The sequence below is a fragment of the Bubalus bubalis genome, chromosome 17, assembly GCF_019923935.1.
Source record: "Bubalus bubalis isolate 160015118507 breed Murrah chromosome 17, NDDB_SH_1, whole genome shotgun sequence".
Taxonomy (NCBI): Eukaryota; Metazoa; Chordata; class Mammalia; order Artiodactyla; family Bovidae; genus Bubalus; species Bubalus bubalis.
The window spans coordinates 54038165-54054205 of record NC_059173.1 but is presented as its reverse complement, the minus strand read 5'-3'; the positions used below and the strand labels follow the sequence as shown (position 1 = coordinate 54054205).

The following is a 16041-nucleotide window of genomic DNA, read 5'->3' as shown; positions in this document are numbered from 1 at the left end:
AATATAAGAATTTTGTTTCAATATACAGTAGAGTTTAAACATAATTCACACATAGACCCCCTATTTTATGGCTGGTGCCTCCTCCAAACACCTCATTAGTGGCAGAGGTAGCACTAGTGTTCTTTACCAACAATAAGAACTTCAGTTGCCACTCACAGGAGAAGTTGAAAAAAGTTTTGTTTTTTTTGCCATCTGTTAAGATGTTCCTGAGTCAGGGCCAGTTAATAAACATAACAAAGCTCTAGAGTCCAGTCTGTACTTGTCTTTACACCACTAAATTACTAGACTGGGATGTGGAATGCAGGTCATGTACTATGAAATGCTGAGTTTAGCACAACTGTTCAATCAGTAAAAGGATCAGGTCTCCTGAAAATTCCCTTTAGAATATACTTTCTATAAACTAAAAGTACCACAAAAAGGTCAATTATATATACAATCGATTCATTTTACTTAATATCCTTATTTGCTGAGATCTTGAAAATGCAATGAGAATACAGAGCCTCTGGCTAGTTCTCAGTGTTTGGGTTTAAAATTTTAAGGCTCACTTTCTCAAACAAAATAGCAGTTCTCACTTTTCCTTTCAAATTACTAATATATTCATAGTACCTGCTGCCATCCTAGCCCTCAAGGAAATCTTAATGCAGGAACAGCACTATGCTTGCTTAATGGAACTTCCCTGACACCAACACTAAGTCCATTCCAAAAAGTTCCCGTCTGAACTAGCCTTACAGCACATTACACTGCCTCTGGCTTGCACCTCTGTTTCCACCTGTGTATTTTCACAGAAGCCCAACACATATTAGGTGAAATATTCACACAACTGTTTTTCAAAACAATTTATTGCATCATATTTGGTACCTTATGTTTGACAACAAAAAGGAAATTACATCTGTAACTGCAGGAAAAAGAAGCTGGTCTGTTATTGAAAAAAAAAAAGAAAGAAAGAAAGAAATCTTGGGCCCTTTAAAAATTACAAAGTCTTGGGCTTGCCTGAAACAACTGAGCAAGAAATATATTCTTAGAAATGTAGGGCTTCAAGTATTACAAACCTGTGACACTGTGGAAAAATTCCAGAGGTATCTAAACTGCAGCACATTTTTTTCTGCATATCGTGAACAAGGCCTGCTGAGGTTTTTAACTATTAGTCTCTTGATCAGTCATAGAATGGTAGTCAGGAGTTCTGCTCTTTAACTTCAAGCCATGGTAGATTTTCTTTTTTCACTCTTGGGTGAAAAGTTCATGCTTGCTAATTAGTTGGTGCCACATCACAGTGCATTTGGTTCTTGCATTACAGTTTTAACAAGTTTGGCCAAAACAATGCTGAAAGGTTTGCATTGTTATTTTAGTTCTTCAAGTTTTAGTTAGAATTGAGATTGTTCCAACTGGTTCCTTCAGTTAAAAACTGTGGTACAAGAACACCAAACTGATCATGTACAGTGAATTTTGGAAACACAACAAGCGTATTGAACACCCTCTAGGTTTTCTTATAATTCTGCTTGGTATCTATATGTCCCAGCTTCTACAACATCAAGCATCTGTTGTAGGTTTCTCTGTAAATAGTGATTCACATTGCATACTTCCTATGGTCATAATCAACCCCGTAACAAAATCAGTTAGATGCTAAAGCCCCAACAACTCTTTGTGCTCAGTGAAAGAATCCAGTGCTAAAACAGCATTTATGCTGTCTGAGATATAGTAAAATCTCACAAGACAAATTTAAAGTAATATTTCTGCCACACACCTGCTTTGTTAGCTGTAACAGCCTCCAGATTTTATATAAATTAGTTTAAAAACATGGGTGGGTAGGTAGGAATAGGATAAGGTATCTTTTTTTAACCCCTCAATTTTAGCAGCTTTTAATTTTTTAAGAAACTGAACCTATATCCTGTAATATGTTAGATATTTTATATATACTTTTTCAGCAGGATAAAAAACGTAAAACACTATTTGAAGGCAAGAACATTTACTCTTCTCATTCTGTGTAAGTTAGAGCAATGCAGCAGGTGCGTGACAAAAATATTATACACTAGATATGGTCCAAAGTCATTCCGTTTGCTTGTTTGATGATGTTCAAATTTCATTGGCCAGTTCTTCAGTTTCTGCAGAACTATCTCCATTAACTGTGATCTTCATATCCTCTTCATATCCAGGAGGCATGAAAGCCAAAGCGTAAGGGAAAAGCTTATGACAATTTGCTCTATAAACTTCAGCAGCTTCTTTACAGTCTCCTAGGCTACCATCACACAAGGCTTCTAATACCTCCATACATGTCTGGAGAAAGAAAAAAGGTCACATTATAATTTGCTTAAAAGGAAAAAATTTACTGTGAATTTATTGGACATTTCATTACCAAAAGCTTTTCAAAATGAGAGGCAAAGTGTACATATATAGAGAAGTATTTACTCCCACTATGCATTCCATTAGAATTATGTTCTTCAGAACTGCAAGGTTTACACAAAAGGATGGACATATAAACAGGGTCAGGACTAAGGTGACACAAGCAAGGTGCTACATCCAAAGACACTCAGCTCTCAGCAGGTAACCTCTGGCAATGCTGCCTGAACCTACCTGGCCCTTTGCGTTAAGTGTTGGAATTTACATGCCACTGTCAATGACTATACCCAAGTCTTTAATTTTTTTGGAGGCTCAGAGCCAGATGGCAAAAATCAAACATTATTTTTTAACCTTCTATTCAAATTAAAGAGAACCTTTATGGTATGTCCACTGATGAAGAAGGAAAGAGAGTCTCAGAAACACAAAGCATATACATCCAAGGAAAAATTTTCATGAATACTAGTAATTCTTTCAACCAAACCTTTAAGTCAGTCTGCTTATATTTTTAAATGATTCATGGTGACTTGCATTTCTGATGTTTTCTTTCTTCACCTTTTCACTTGGAAAACACTACGAAGTTTCCAGATATTTAGTACCCCACAAACTTTGACTCTTTACAAGGTTCTAATCTAACTGAAAGTGGAAGTGTTAGTTGCTCTGTCCTATGAGATCCCATGGACTGTAGCCAATCAGGCTTCTCTGTCCGTGGAATCTTCCAGGCAATAATACTGGAGTGGACAGTAGCCATTCCCTTCTCCAGGGCATCTTGCTGTATATGTGTGCACACATATACAATCTTAAATAAATTTAAGATAAACTAAGTTTCTGAGATGGAGTCATAATCGTTTGGAGAAGAGTATGCATAAATAACAAAAAAAATTAATCGGTGAAAATTATTCTGGTGAAAACAGAAACAAAAAGAGTCAAGTAACTCTTCCAGAGAAATAATGAAAAACTCTTTACCTGGAGGTTTCTGTTAGTGAGGGATTCATCAAGTGTTGTTGCCAACTCTATAGCTCGCTTCTGACTAGAAGGGTCTAAATAATATACCATTTTGGCAGCTAAATGAGAGGGAAAACGAAAATGTTTATTTCAAGGTAAACCCAGCATTTTTACCTGCTATCCATTCAAATATAAAAAGCAGGATCTATGTGCACACAGTGTGGCACTTTACTAGAAAAGTGCAAACAGCCATTTGAAAACTGTTATTTGAAAAAACAAAAACCTTAGAGAGTAGACCAGAAAGTCTAACTGTCCAAACCAAGAGAATGATTAAGGTAAGAGAGACTATGAAAAAACACCAATATTTCTAATAATATTTGTCTTTGTGTGGTGGGACCATGGATAGCTTTCTTCTTTCTAAAATGAAGGTAATTTGGGATTAAGGAGAATACTTTTGTGTGTGTTTTGACAGGTAGGGGTGTGTGTGTCTTGACAGGTAGGGGTACGTGTGTCTTGACAGGTAGGGGTACGTGTGTCTGTGTCTGGTGTGACGGAGAGGGGTGTGGGAGATACCCAACCCTGACAGGTATGAGTACACTGCTAAAGCACTACCCATGGTCCCATCAAGTCCAGACTTTGGCTCATTAGCACAGACTCTCGCCAGATGATCCCTGCTTGTGAGATGGTTTTTAGGTGTCCAGCACTGTCAAGTTTCACAGCTTATATAAGCATGAGAAATGAAAGACGATGCTTGCATCTAAGTGAATTTTAAGAGCATGCTAATGAGAGAAAAAAATAAAAAGATCCTCCTTCAGTGTATGTAATAGATAGCTAAATTCAGTTACACTTGCTTCTTTATAATGCCTATGCAGAACCAGGAGAAACTACTAAGCTTGATTCATAGTAATGATTTTATCTAAAACATTAAAAAATGTATAGGAGGTTAAGCTGCCTGTTTCATAGGATTAAAATGTGACATATACACATTTGCCTCTGCCATACAAAAAGTGTGTAACCTGTCAATGACCCACTAGAGTAAAAACTGAAGCTGTTTTAGAGGCTGAGATAAGGACAAAATAAACTGATTACCTGATAATCTGTGTGGCAATGAATCAGAATTCCTTTTCAGAAAAGTTTCATTAAAGTTCTTTGGATTCGTTGCTCCAAAAAGACGATTCATTTCTTGTTTTAATACTGTTCTAACTGCATCGGGTAAATCTTTACTTTCACACACTGCTGAACAAATTAAAATCAAACTCTTATTAGCAGTTAGATACTGATACAATTTATGGAATTAAGAAATTACCTACCTGATGAGGTCAATAAAACAAAGCAATTATATATACAAAGACTGGATAAACTTACTAATAATCCAACAATTTTCTAAAGGCTACCAAATATAGTGCAGAAGATTAAAAGAATTTTCCTCACCCTATCCCATCTTCTTCTATATCCAAGTAAACCATTACAAATTTATCAGTTTAAAAAAGCCATGGATCTTTATATTCAATGATTATGTGAACTGAGCTATCACTACATAGTAATTTCCAAGCGACCGCCAAAGCATTTTCCTGTAAGGGACACACTGCTGTCATCACATGCTTTGGCATTCAGAGATGGAAAAGCTGACTCCCAATCTCTCCGGGCTGAATCCTAGTTTGGTATAGAGAGACAGTCTGGAGCTTTAAGCCAGACAGACCTGAGCATGATTTGAGTGTGGACAAATCATAAGCTCTCTGAACCTATTCCTTGATCTGTAAAATTGAGGTGATATCTAACCCAGAAGACCACAGTAAGAAAAAGCTACAAATAAAATGTTATTGTTTAGTCGCTAAGTCGTGGCTGCCTAGCCAGGCTCCTCTCTCCATGGAATTTTCCAGGCAAGAATACTGGAGTGTATAGCCATTTCCTGCTCCAAGGGATGGTCCCAACAAAGGGATCAAACTGTATCAAGCCCATGTCTCCTGCACTGGCAGGTGGATTCTTAGAGCTGAGTCATCTGGGAAGCCCCACAAATAAAATAGCTAATGACATAACAGATATTCCATATACTGTAGGTACTATTTTTGTCACAGACTGAAGAAAACATAAATAGATTTTCCTTATGATTATGATTAGAAACTATTGTTGTGGCTTTCAAACTCTTGACTACAACCAAGTATCTGTACTCTGATAAGCATGTTTCCTATAGACATAACTTATTATGGGAAGCAAAAATTTCACAGAACACTGACCCTTACACTGTGCAGCACATTCTTGTATCTTATACTCTAATTTATTTCTATTTTAAGTTTTCAAATGCTTTCAAACGATAATGACCCACTCAACTTTCATTTTCTCACTAATAGATCACTACCCTACGTTTAAAAAACACTGAACTTTTGAATAGCAAACTTCCAAATGAAATATTCTACATGTAGTCAGTAACTAAATAATTGATTGATATGTTCCCTTTGCTGGTTGAACAGCATTTCTTCTATCATTCTATAGAATTGGTTAACTCAAATAAATGAGCTACTAATTAAAGAATTTAGCTTAATCTCCATTATGCCTGTATTTTCAACTTGGATTTGGCAATTTTATCAATATTTGTCTTGCGGGTGGGGAATGGGCTTAGGAGTACAGAGTGAACTGGAAGGAGAAAATCTGTTCAAATAGGTTATAGCCAATTACAATGAATATTATGTCAACAAACAGGTATCTATAAAATTTATTACTTCTATGGGCCTCAGTGGTTTGCCTGAAATGCTTTCAGGACACTTTATATATGCACACAGGAAAGTAATTTTATGGTTCATAGCCGGAAACCATACATTCCATGTTTTTCATCACTTTTATTAACTTGTTTTCCTCAGATTAAAAAAATCTCAGAAAAATAATTTTAAAAAGCCCATACAGTTAAAAATACATAAATATATACGTCTTGTGTTTAGGATGTGTCAAAGAGGGAATATTTAAATAACTACCAACATCGACTAATAGCTATTTCCCCTTTTTTTGTATTAATAGTTTATATTAATAAAGCATTCATTTATTTAACAGATTAAAAAAAGAATGTTTCCAAAAATACTTCCTTACTGATTCACAAATTGTTTTTGGTCAACTAACTCAGTTTTCTCCTCTAATTACTAATCATGTAAACTGGAACTGCAATTTCCAGGAAGATATTACAATCAATCAACCAATCAATTCTACTGTAGCAAAATTTAGAATGTCCTATGGAAGGAGCAGCCTCAAATGTCCCAGATTTATTAAATAATCTTTTATGGGTGAAGACTAATGGAGGCACAGGGAGTCAATCTAAATATTTTGTGACACTGATAAAAAACTAACCAAAAATTACTGACATCTCAAGAAAGTAAAAAATCTCAGACTATCCAATTGTCTTCCATGATATATTAAACCTTTTCCAAGGGGCCTATGAGTTGAGTCCTGAGATACCCTAAAATTAAAACAACGTTTGGTTCATGTTATTATCAGACTGAATAAGTTTAGTTATCATCAACAATTAAAAGTCACATTAAAGAGGGGGCTGATTCTTAGCAAAAAGTTTCCCTGGGTTCCCACACTAGCCAGCATTTTTTGGCTAAAATTTCGGTAGAAAAGGATATTTTGTGTGAGATAATTATTACTCACTACTGGTTACAGTACAAGCTACTAAGTGATTACTACTCAACACAGCAAAATAAATAAATGACCATATTAATTAAGCGAGGTTTTTTTTTGGAGGAAATACATTACATAAGTACAGATGAGAAATAATCTGCAGAGAAAAGGAAAAAATGAGTTTGTACAAATGAGAGAGGAAGATAATATACGATTCATTATAGATTAAGGTGACCAAAACTTACTAATTTTAAAAACATTTAAGGGAACATAAACATGTAAGCAGGTATCAAAACAAATGAATACCTAAGGTCCTAATTCTACTTAGAACTGACCAGAAATATAATAAAAATTGCCTTAAGTTCTACAATTTAAAAAAAAAGTGAAAAACTTGGAAGAGATACTACCATTCTCATAATTAAAGGGGGAAGGGGACATCCTATACAGTAAACGACTTCGGGGGCGATTACTACTTACACTGGTAGTGTCATGTTCTGGAGATTTGGAGACGCTCATAACCATGCTACAGTGAACACTCACCTAGAGAACCTTCTACAACTGATGAAGTAAGTGTGGAGCCATTGTTTTTTCTTTTTCCTCCATAATTTCTGGAAAGGTGTTATTGTGAGGGTTTCTTTGTAAAGAAATGACTACAATATAACTTAACATGACAAGTGTGTTCCTGAGAAGTTACTTCAAAATCAAGTATTTTTCTCAAGAACTAAATATATTAATTAGTAAAAGGAACTCAGGGGGTTTGCAGTAACAAAGATGCCTAAATTTAGTCAAAATAAGGATTACTTTGTAAATCTCTTCCTGACAATGATGTCAGATAATACCTGAAGCAATGACAACAGGTAACATTAATGCCACTCAATTAATTCTTACTTTTAATGTTGGACCATTCTTTGTTCTTTTAAAGTTCATAAACATTTTAATTTTCTGAAACAACTGTTCCAAGAAAATGGTTATATGTTCATCAAGCCACACACTCATTAGAAGTATATGTTTGTCACTTCCAATTTATATTTCAAATGAATATAACTCTAACTCCATAAACTTTATATGTACTATTTTATTATCTTTCAGGAAAGGACTGTATAAAAATGAAGTGTGTATATACTGAAAATAGCTTGAATGCATTTCATCCTAACTGAAAATGATTTATGGCTGTTATTTCCAGCCTTAACTTTTTGATTCATGATTTCAAAAATTTTTTTTCTTTAATACCAAAAAAAAAGACTAAAAAGAAACTTCCTTATTTTCACTAAATACAGCAATTAGTTCTACTTTCTATAATATGACTACATTCTTACTTTCAGAATTTTTTAAAATTGGGGGGAAATTTTCTATGATTTAGCCTCTGTAACAGGAAATCACTTTTTTGACAAGCATAAATATGATCTAAGTAAGGCTTTACCTTTTCTTATAAGTCAAAATAATGTTAACTGGGACAGTTTAGCATTTTCAAAAGAATGATTGGGAAACCTGGTTTAATCTCACTATTTTTATATAATGCATGGATTCACATGGGGTTGAGTATTTAGCAATGAGACAGCTAACAGTATTTTCAAATTCTGCAGACTGTTCTACTAAACACTGAATTTCTCCTTATCCAGTTACTTAAAAACCAAAGCAAAAAAAACATTACTTGACTACAGAAGTACTTTATTCTAAATTTAAAACTCTGGTAGTAGAAAGAACAATATGAAGATCTGGGTCTCATTCCTGTTTCTTTACTAATTATTGGTGTTACCGTAAATAAGTAATTTAGTGTTTTAGCGTCCTAGATTTCTCAACTATGAGAGACAATTGGCATAATATTCCGCCTTTTGTTTCTAAAATTCTGTAGCTTTGCTGCTGCTGCTAAGTCGCTTCAGTCGTGTCCGACTCTGTGCGACCCCATAGACGGCAGCCCACCAGGCTCCCCCGTCCCTGGGATTCTCCAGGCAAGAACACTGGAGTGGGTTGCCATTTCCTTCTCCAATGCATGAAAGTGAAAAGTGAAAGTGAAGTCGCTCAGTCGTGTCTGACTCCTAGCGACCCCATGGACTGCAGCCTACCAGGCTCCTCTGTCCATGGGATTCTCCAAGCAAGAGTACTGGAGTGGGGTGCCATTGCCTTCTCCGAACCTTTACTTCACATTAAAACTTACATATGGATCTTACTGACTAAACACTTGAAAAGGACAACAATTTGTTTTAAAGTTACTTTTACCCTACATTTACTGACAAAAATTTTATGATTCAAATCATTATACTAGAGACAGGTAAACGAGATAATTTGTCAATTTCAAAGAGATTTTTTAATTTTACAACAATTAACTACATCACATAATGAAATACGATTCAAAATTTCAACTTATTAACCTTTAAGAAACAGAAATAAAGATGATTCTCAAATATCTGGACGGAATGATTCTGTGTAAAAATCAACATTTCTAGCCTTAAAATAAAGACCTTCACCACAAAGAAAAGACTTGTTTTTTCCACAGGCTAATTTAATACACAACAGCTTTAAAATGATTTGAGTTTATAACAAACTTGTATAAATCACTTATTCAGTCACTATCAGCTGCTGTAGTCAAATACTTAAGTAACAGAAAATTAAAACATACCAGTACTAAAGAGTCGAATCATACATTCATGAAGCCAGGGATGACTAGAATCAATAGCAAATGCTCTCTTTACTGATTGTAGCATCAAAAGAAACTTTTCTAGAAAAAGAAAAAGATATATTTTGATCATTTAATAAAAAGAGATACCCTCCTGTAGAGGACTAATAGTATTTTACAAATAGAAAAACTCATTTAGAGTCAATCACATCTGGACAGCAACATATGACTGAAGCAATTGACTTCCTCAGGTTAGCAACATTAGCTAATATTTTCCACACAACATTAAGAAAAATGGTTTTATTAAGTATAAAAAATTTAGATAGAAAACTTCATTGTTTATGCTTGAAAGTAACACTGCTTACACCTTTCTTGTGTTTTGCGACATGTGAAATCATTTCCCTTCCACCTCACTGTTCCTCTCCGGTCAATCCCTGGCTTCTCTTCCCCATCAAAGGTAGAGTACTGACCAAGGTTGTTTTTAGTCACTTTCTAATCTTTCCCAATGCTATCTCTTCCCACCCCATCCCTCATGTTTTCCAAGCTTTAGTAGTGTCTCCACCTGTTGGATGGAAAAGTGCACCCAAATACTCACCACAATTCCAAGTCTCATCCACAGCCGTCTTTGTTAAGACTTTTCTAATAGGGTACAACTCTCCAAATACCAAAATTTGAAACCCTAAGCTCCTCTGATAATTCCTTTTCCCCTAACCGCTACACTCAGAAAGCGAAAAATACAGCTATGTCCTTTATTATTGCCCTTTCTATGCTGTAGCAATGGACTCCAAATGCTGGAGAGTGACTGAGAGGTAGTACATAGCAAAGAAGCCAACTCAGTAGGATTCAGACTGCCTTTCACTACTTAAAGCAGAATAGCTTTTGTATTTTACACTTTGGGGTTCCATGCAAAAATATTTGTTTAAAAAATATTTGCTTAAAAGAGAGCTATGTTAACTATTAACAAAACTTTAAAATTACTGGATTATTTATTAAACTAATTTTCCCAATTACGACAGGAGCACTGTGGAAAATAGAAAATATAGAAAAAAGTATTTTAATCCCTCAAACTCCATCAAGAGACAATCTCTTATGTTTTGATCTTTTTTCTTCTTAGCTAGTATTCTATTTTACATACTCATATAAGTATCTTAATAAAGATTAAAATAAACTATAGTTAGTTCTGAACCTTATTTTGAAACAATGTTATACAGTAACCTTTCCCCAGAATTTGATAATCATGATTTTTTAATGGATACTCTACAGACGTATCATTTTATTCTATGTCTTTTAGCAGGACAGTTACTGTTTGGAGGAGTAACTTTTGTCAGATGTTACTAACCACGTTCTCTTTCCTTGAATACATATCACCTTAGTGATAAAATTTTTTTTTTCAATGAACCATTTGGATTACATCAATACCATAAAATCTTCTTAGTATATCTACTACATATAGCTTATAAAAATTCTAAATCTAGCAACCAAAATCCTCCATCTAACCTTTACCTGGCTTAGGCAGGTAACAAAGGCAACCTCAACATTATTTATACACACTTGTTTTCTCTTAATAGATATTCTTCCCTTCTATGCATCTTTTCTTTTAGAAGTATGGTCTGTTCTTTGAGATACACCTCAAACATCACATCTTCTATCTGTAACAATGGCTAATGGTTGACATTATTTACTGCTTATTGTATACCAGACACTATTCTAAGATCTATGTGTATTATTTAGTTACTAAATTTTATCCACATATGAGCATGATAATCACTATATTTCACCTTAATTTTAGTTACATACTGTAAATCTATTTTTTATTTTAATGCCCCAGGAGAGAGAATCACATCACTGTACGTCCCCGTAACATGTTGTAAAAAGCAGGCATTTCTTTGTGAGGAAGCAGCACTTGCATTTGTCAAAATATCCTACAGTGGTGAGGCCATCAGAATTGGCAACTATATTCTGAGAAATAGTGATCAATTTTATCAGAGCCACTATTCCCTAATTGCCTACCTTTCCTAAAGTAAATCTCAAAGGCAAAAAGATGAGTTTCTATCTTGTTCTTCACCAAGTTCTTCAATGGCGTTAAAAATTTAATAGCTTCTTCCAATGGAGTTTCAACCTAACAAAAATAAGAGATATTATACAAATGGAAGCAAGATTTGGGGAGGGGATGTCAATTTACTCTTTCTATTTATTAAAAACACTTTTTCGGTAAAAACCACTTACCAGTCACCCAGAAATACACTGCCATATTTTACCCTCCCACAATCTAAAGGAAGGGGATTCTGAACTCCTCATTCACTGAGATTATACATTATCTGTGGATAGAAACTATCCAACAAGTAAAGAAGAAGATAAAATAGAATGAGAACCAGGAAAGGAAAGACAGGAAGAGAAACAGGTAAGATAGCCAAGGGCGGGGGCCGGGGGGAGAAAGGATGTGGAACAGGATGACAGGATGACAAGGGCTAAGAACTGTAGAGAACATTAAAAAATGAGAGGAAGTTGAGTATAATCAAGCCATTAAAAAATAGTACAATATCCATTCTGTGTTGCTTTGTTCCACTCCGAATTCTACAGAAATCCGTATTTATTCAAATGCCATACTACAGGTGCGGTGTCATTTGAAAAGTTTTACATTTACAGAATGCTGTCTCTACCACCCTGTGAGTACTGAGACAGGCCTAGTCTCTGTAGACTGGGGCCGGGCTAGGGCACAACACTATATTCGCACTCAGCACTGGGTCCTTATACTTGCCCTCTCTCATCACTGAGGCAATAACAATGTACCCTCAGTGGAATTCGGATGTGCCGTATCTGTCCAACATGACTCTGCCCATACAGTAATTTGTGGTTTCACCAACACAGATTTAGGCCAAGGAAATTATTTAACAGCATTAAAAACAAAATCAAGTTAAACAGCAAGTGGTGTCTATAGGATTTACCCTGTACTAGTATGTAAAACCGGAGAAGGCAATGGCACCCCACTCCAGTACTCTTGCCTGGAAAATCCCATGGACGGAGGAGCCTGGTGGGCTGTGGTCCATGGGGTCGCGAAGAGTCGGACGCGACTGAGCGACTTCACTTTCCCTTTTCACTTTCATGCACTGGAGAAGGAAATGGCAACCCACTCCAGTGTTCTTGCCTGGAGAATCCCAGGGACGGGGGAGCCTGGTGGGCTGCCATCTATAGGGTCGCACAGAGCCGGACACAACTGAGGCGACGCAGCAGCAGCAGCAGCAGCAGCAGCAGCATGTAAACACCTAGTCATTATTCAAGGATATAAGCTCTAAACCAGAAATCAGTATGTGGCAGTATCACTACTGTAATAGTTGTAGATATCAAGAGACGGAGGAGAAAACAGGGGCCCTCATAAGTATACCTTTCTCACACTGGTGAATATTCTGCTTCTTATTCCCATGACTCTTTTTTAATTAATTTATTTTTTATTGAAGAATAATTGCTTTACAGAATTTTGCTGTTTTCTGTCAAACCTCAATAACGCTATGCTTTAATGAGTTAGAATTTGTGGTATACAGGGGAGAAATGGTTACCAGGGAAAGTAGAGAACTGGAAACTGAAATTACCACCCAGCTATAGCAAGCTTTTCAATTCCTTAAGAAGTACACACTGAAGTGAAGGTCACTACATTGACCAGGATAATTTACTGGAGAGAGACATGGCTGCTATCATTATAAAATAGAAACAAAAAAGGATATTTTGAAGTTGAATCATTACAAGCATTGGTAGTGGTGATGAAAGCCACTCAGTCATGTCCGACTCTTTGAGACCCCATGGACTATACAGTCCATGGAATTCTCCAGGCCAGAATACTGGAGTGGGTAGCCTTTCTCTTCTCCAGGGGATCTTCCCAACCCAGGGATCGAACCCAGGTCTCCCACATTACAGGTGGATTCCTTACCAGCTAAGCCACAAAGGAAGCCCATTACAAGCACTACTGTGACTGAGATTGAGTATTTTAATTTAAAAAGAGAAAACAGAGAAATTAATTCTGTCTGAAACGCTAATAAATGAAAACATATGCCCTCAAAGGAGATGTGGATTTCTTGTCCCCACATGCTTCTGTGGGCCTCTCAAAGGTAAGACTTTGTCAAGTTAAATTTAAATGATAAAATATTATGAACATAACCAAGACAAAGCTAACTACATTCTACAGCTACATATATATAATGCAGGAGAGAGTGATATAAACAAAAGCATATAAATAGGGATGATGTTCCACAACCAGAGCTTTAGGATAAACTACCCTTGAAAATCCCTGAAGTTAAGACACACAGATATAGCTATGAATATACAATATCACTAGTTTGTGTTGTATGTATGAAAACCATATATTTAAGTACCAAAATCGCAATCACTGTAGTAAGACAGTCACACTATGACAGGCATATAAGAACTGTCATATAAGAGATGGCCGTCAAACCTCCCACATCTCAAACTCAGGTGGGGTCCTGATGTTCACTGAGATAAGCACTGGGTGGGACTGCCAGCGTTATGTACACTCTTTTCTGTCTCTCTCTCAAAAATGCAGGGGGTGCAGATTCAAGATCAGAGTTAACATCCCACAAGCCTTGCAGCCAAAAGCCCAAAACAGAAGCAATACTGTAACAAATTCAATAAAGACTTAAAAAAATGGTCCACCTCCAAAAAAAAAAAAAAATCTTTAAAAATACCAACTAAAAACTACTGCCTCATGGTAGTTGGATAAGCAAGCAATACATTCCATCAAGCTTTCAGATTTACATTCAGTTAATTCAATATTAAGCTAATAAACCTCTTATTTTCCTTCTCTCTTTCTTAACTAGAATAGCTGCTAATTTAACAATGCTTTTATTTAAATTACCTTGATCTAGTGAACTAAATTTATCATTTACTACCTGGAAGAATGATGAAATATAAGATCACCAAAACAAAAAGAAACAAGCAAAAATAGCAACTATAGATTACAGACCCATAATTGGCAGGCAGTTTTTAAAACAGCCTGCGACGCCCCTCCTGATTGTGACAGCGTGGTGTAAAGTCTGGCCTTGCCACCACTTTGGGGTATGGGTGAGTGTGGATTCTATTAGACGCAGGCATCTTGGATGCAGGCATCCTAGAAAAAGAAAGGTGTTACGTGCCTAACAGGTAAGAACAGTGTATACTGAAGAGGAGTCCATGAAACCGGGTGCCTTCCACTAGGCTCCTTCCAAATAAAGGAGTCAAAAATACTTTCTATAGTGCTTTTGCTGTGAGACTTTACAACCCTCTAGCTACAAATGATTAGACTATAACTTGACATCTGGCCCCAAAGCAGCTATCACAGGCTAAGCAAAGAAAATGGAACAGCGTGTAAGGAGACCAAGTGTGAGAAATCTGCTATGCAGGGCACTCCTTATCAGATAGCAACTACAGACAAACAGAGCCCTTCTTTAAACTATGAAGAAAGACATAAAGAGTTACAGGAAAAAAAGTCATTAAGTCATGAGACAGAGAGAAAATGGAAAGAATGAGAGCAGCAGGCAGTCAGTGATGGTGGTAAAAGTGGTAGTAAGAAAAAAGCGGAGGCATAAAGATGGAAGGCCCGTAAAGTTGGTATTATCCCAAAGGAACTCTGCAGTTCTCCATGGGGCCTGAAAGGTCAATTTTCCGTGCTTCTTCACATCCCTGTATAGTAGTCTTTCAATAAACTCCCAACAACAATAAAAAGGCAGTATCTTTGTTTCTAAAAAGCACAAAATTATTTGTCAATACAGCTTTGTGAAATCCAACCTACATTTATCAATGGTTCTTAAATAGCAATAATGCTATATTACTGTCCATCTGCTAGGATATAATTCTAAAAGCATTTTCGAACTTTATTTGTTAGGTGTTACAACTTTCCTTAGTTACAAACCAATCAATGACTTTGAATTTTTAGTTACTAATAAGGCTCAACTCTAGGGTTATTATTTATTATATTGCTTTAACATAATAAAGGATGCAGTTACTCGCACATGGAGTAGGAGGGTGTCAAGGGTCAGAAGAAAAGTGCATAGGTATGTTACTGATCAAAATGATTTACATGACAATGAATGCCTTGGTTTCAGTCTAACAGTTAAAAATGGCGGATAAGATTTTTGGCTTAGGGAAAATATTTGAGGACTTTAAAGATATTAGGTACAAATAGTTAAGTACAATACCCTGTAAGTTGACAACACGAGTGAGAAACATATAGAATTCACTTTTTAAGACGCTCAATTTAGACTATATAAAAACTTAAATGCTACCTACCACTTATAACTCTGATGCTGGGAGGGATTGGGGGCAGGAGGAGAAGGGGACGACAGAGGATGAGATGGCTGGATGGCATCACTGACTCGATGGATGTGAGTCTGGGTGAACTCCAGGAGTTGGTGATGGACAGGTAGGCCTGGCGTGCTGCGATTCATGGGGTCGCAAAGAGTCGAACACGACTGAGCGACTGAACTGAACCACTTATAACAGACTACATTCTTTACACATATATTTTCTCTAGTCCTAACATCTTGTCTAGTAATGATTTT

At 36.1% G+C, this 16041-nt stretch overlaps 1 protein-coding gene across 2 annotated transcripts in view; it reads right to left on the bottom strand.

The window, feature by feature from the left end:
• Nucleotides 1–821: 821 nt before the first annotated feature.
• The window catches only part of NAA15 (N-alpha-acetyltransferase 15, NatA auxiliary subunit), a 73093-nt gene continuing 57873 nt past the window's right edge, over nucleotides 822–16041 (bottom strand). The window contains exons 16-20 of one of the 2 annotated variants that reach the window (XM_006079266.4): nucleotides 11507–11615; nucleotides 9500–9598; nucleotides 4366–4509; nucleotides 3298–3395; nucleotides 822–2271 (exon numbers count right to left, since the gene is read on the bottom strand). In XM_006079266.4, the coding sequence (XP_006079328.2) occupies nucleotides 2071–2271; nucleotides 3298–3395; nucleotides 4366–4509; nucleotides 9500–9598; nucleotides 11507–11615 (651 nt within the window). In that variant the 3' untranslated portion in view covers nucleotides 822–2070. Of the gene's footprint in view, nucleotides 2272–3297; nucleotides 3396–4365; nucleotides 4513–9499; nucleotides 9599–11506; nucleotides 11616–16041 lie in introns of both variants that reach the window. The other variant, XM_006079265.4, reaches the window with a different exon arrangement.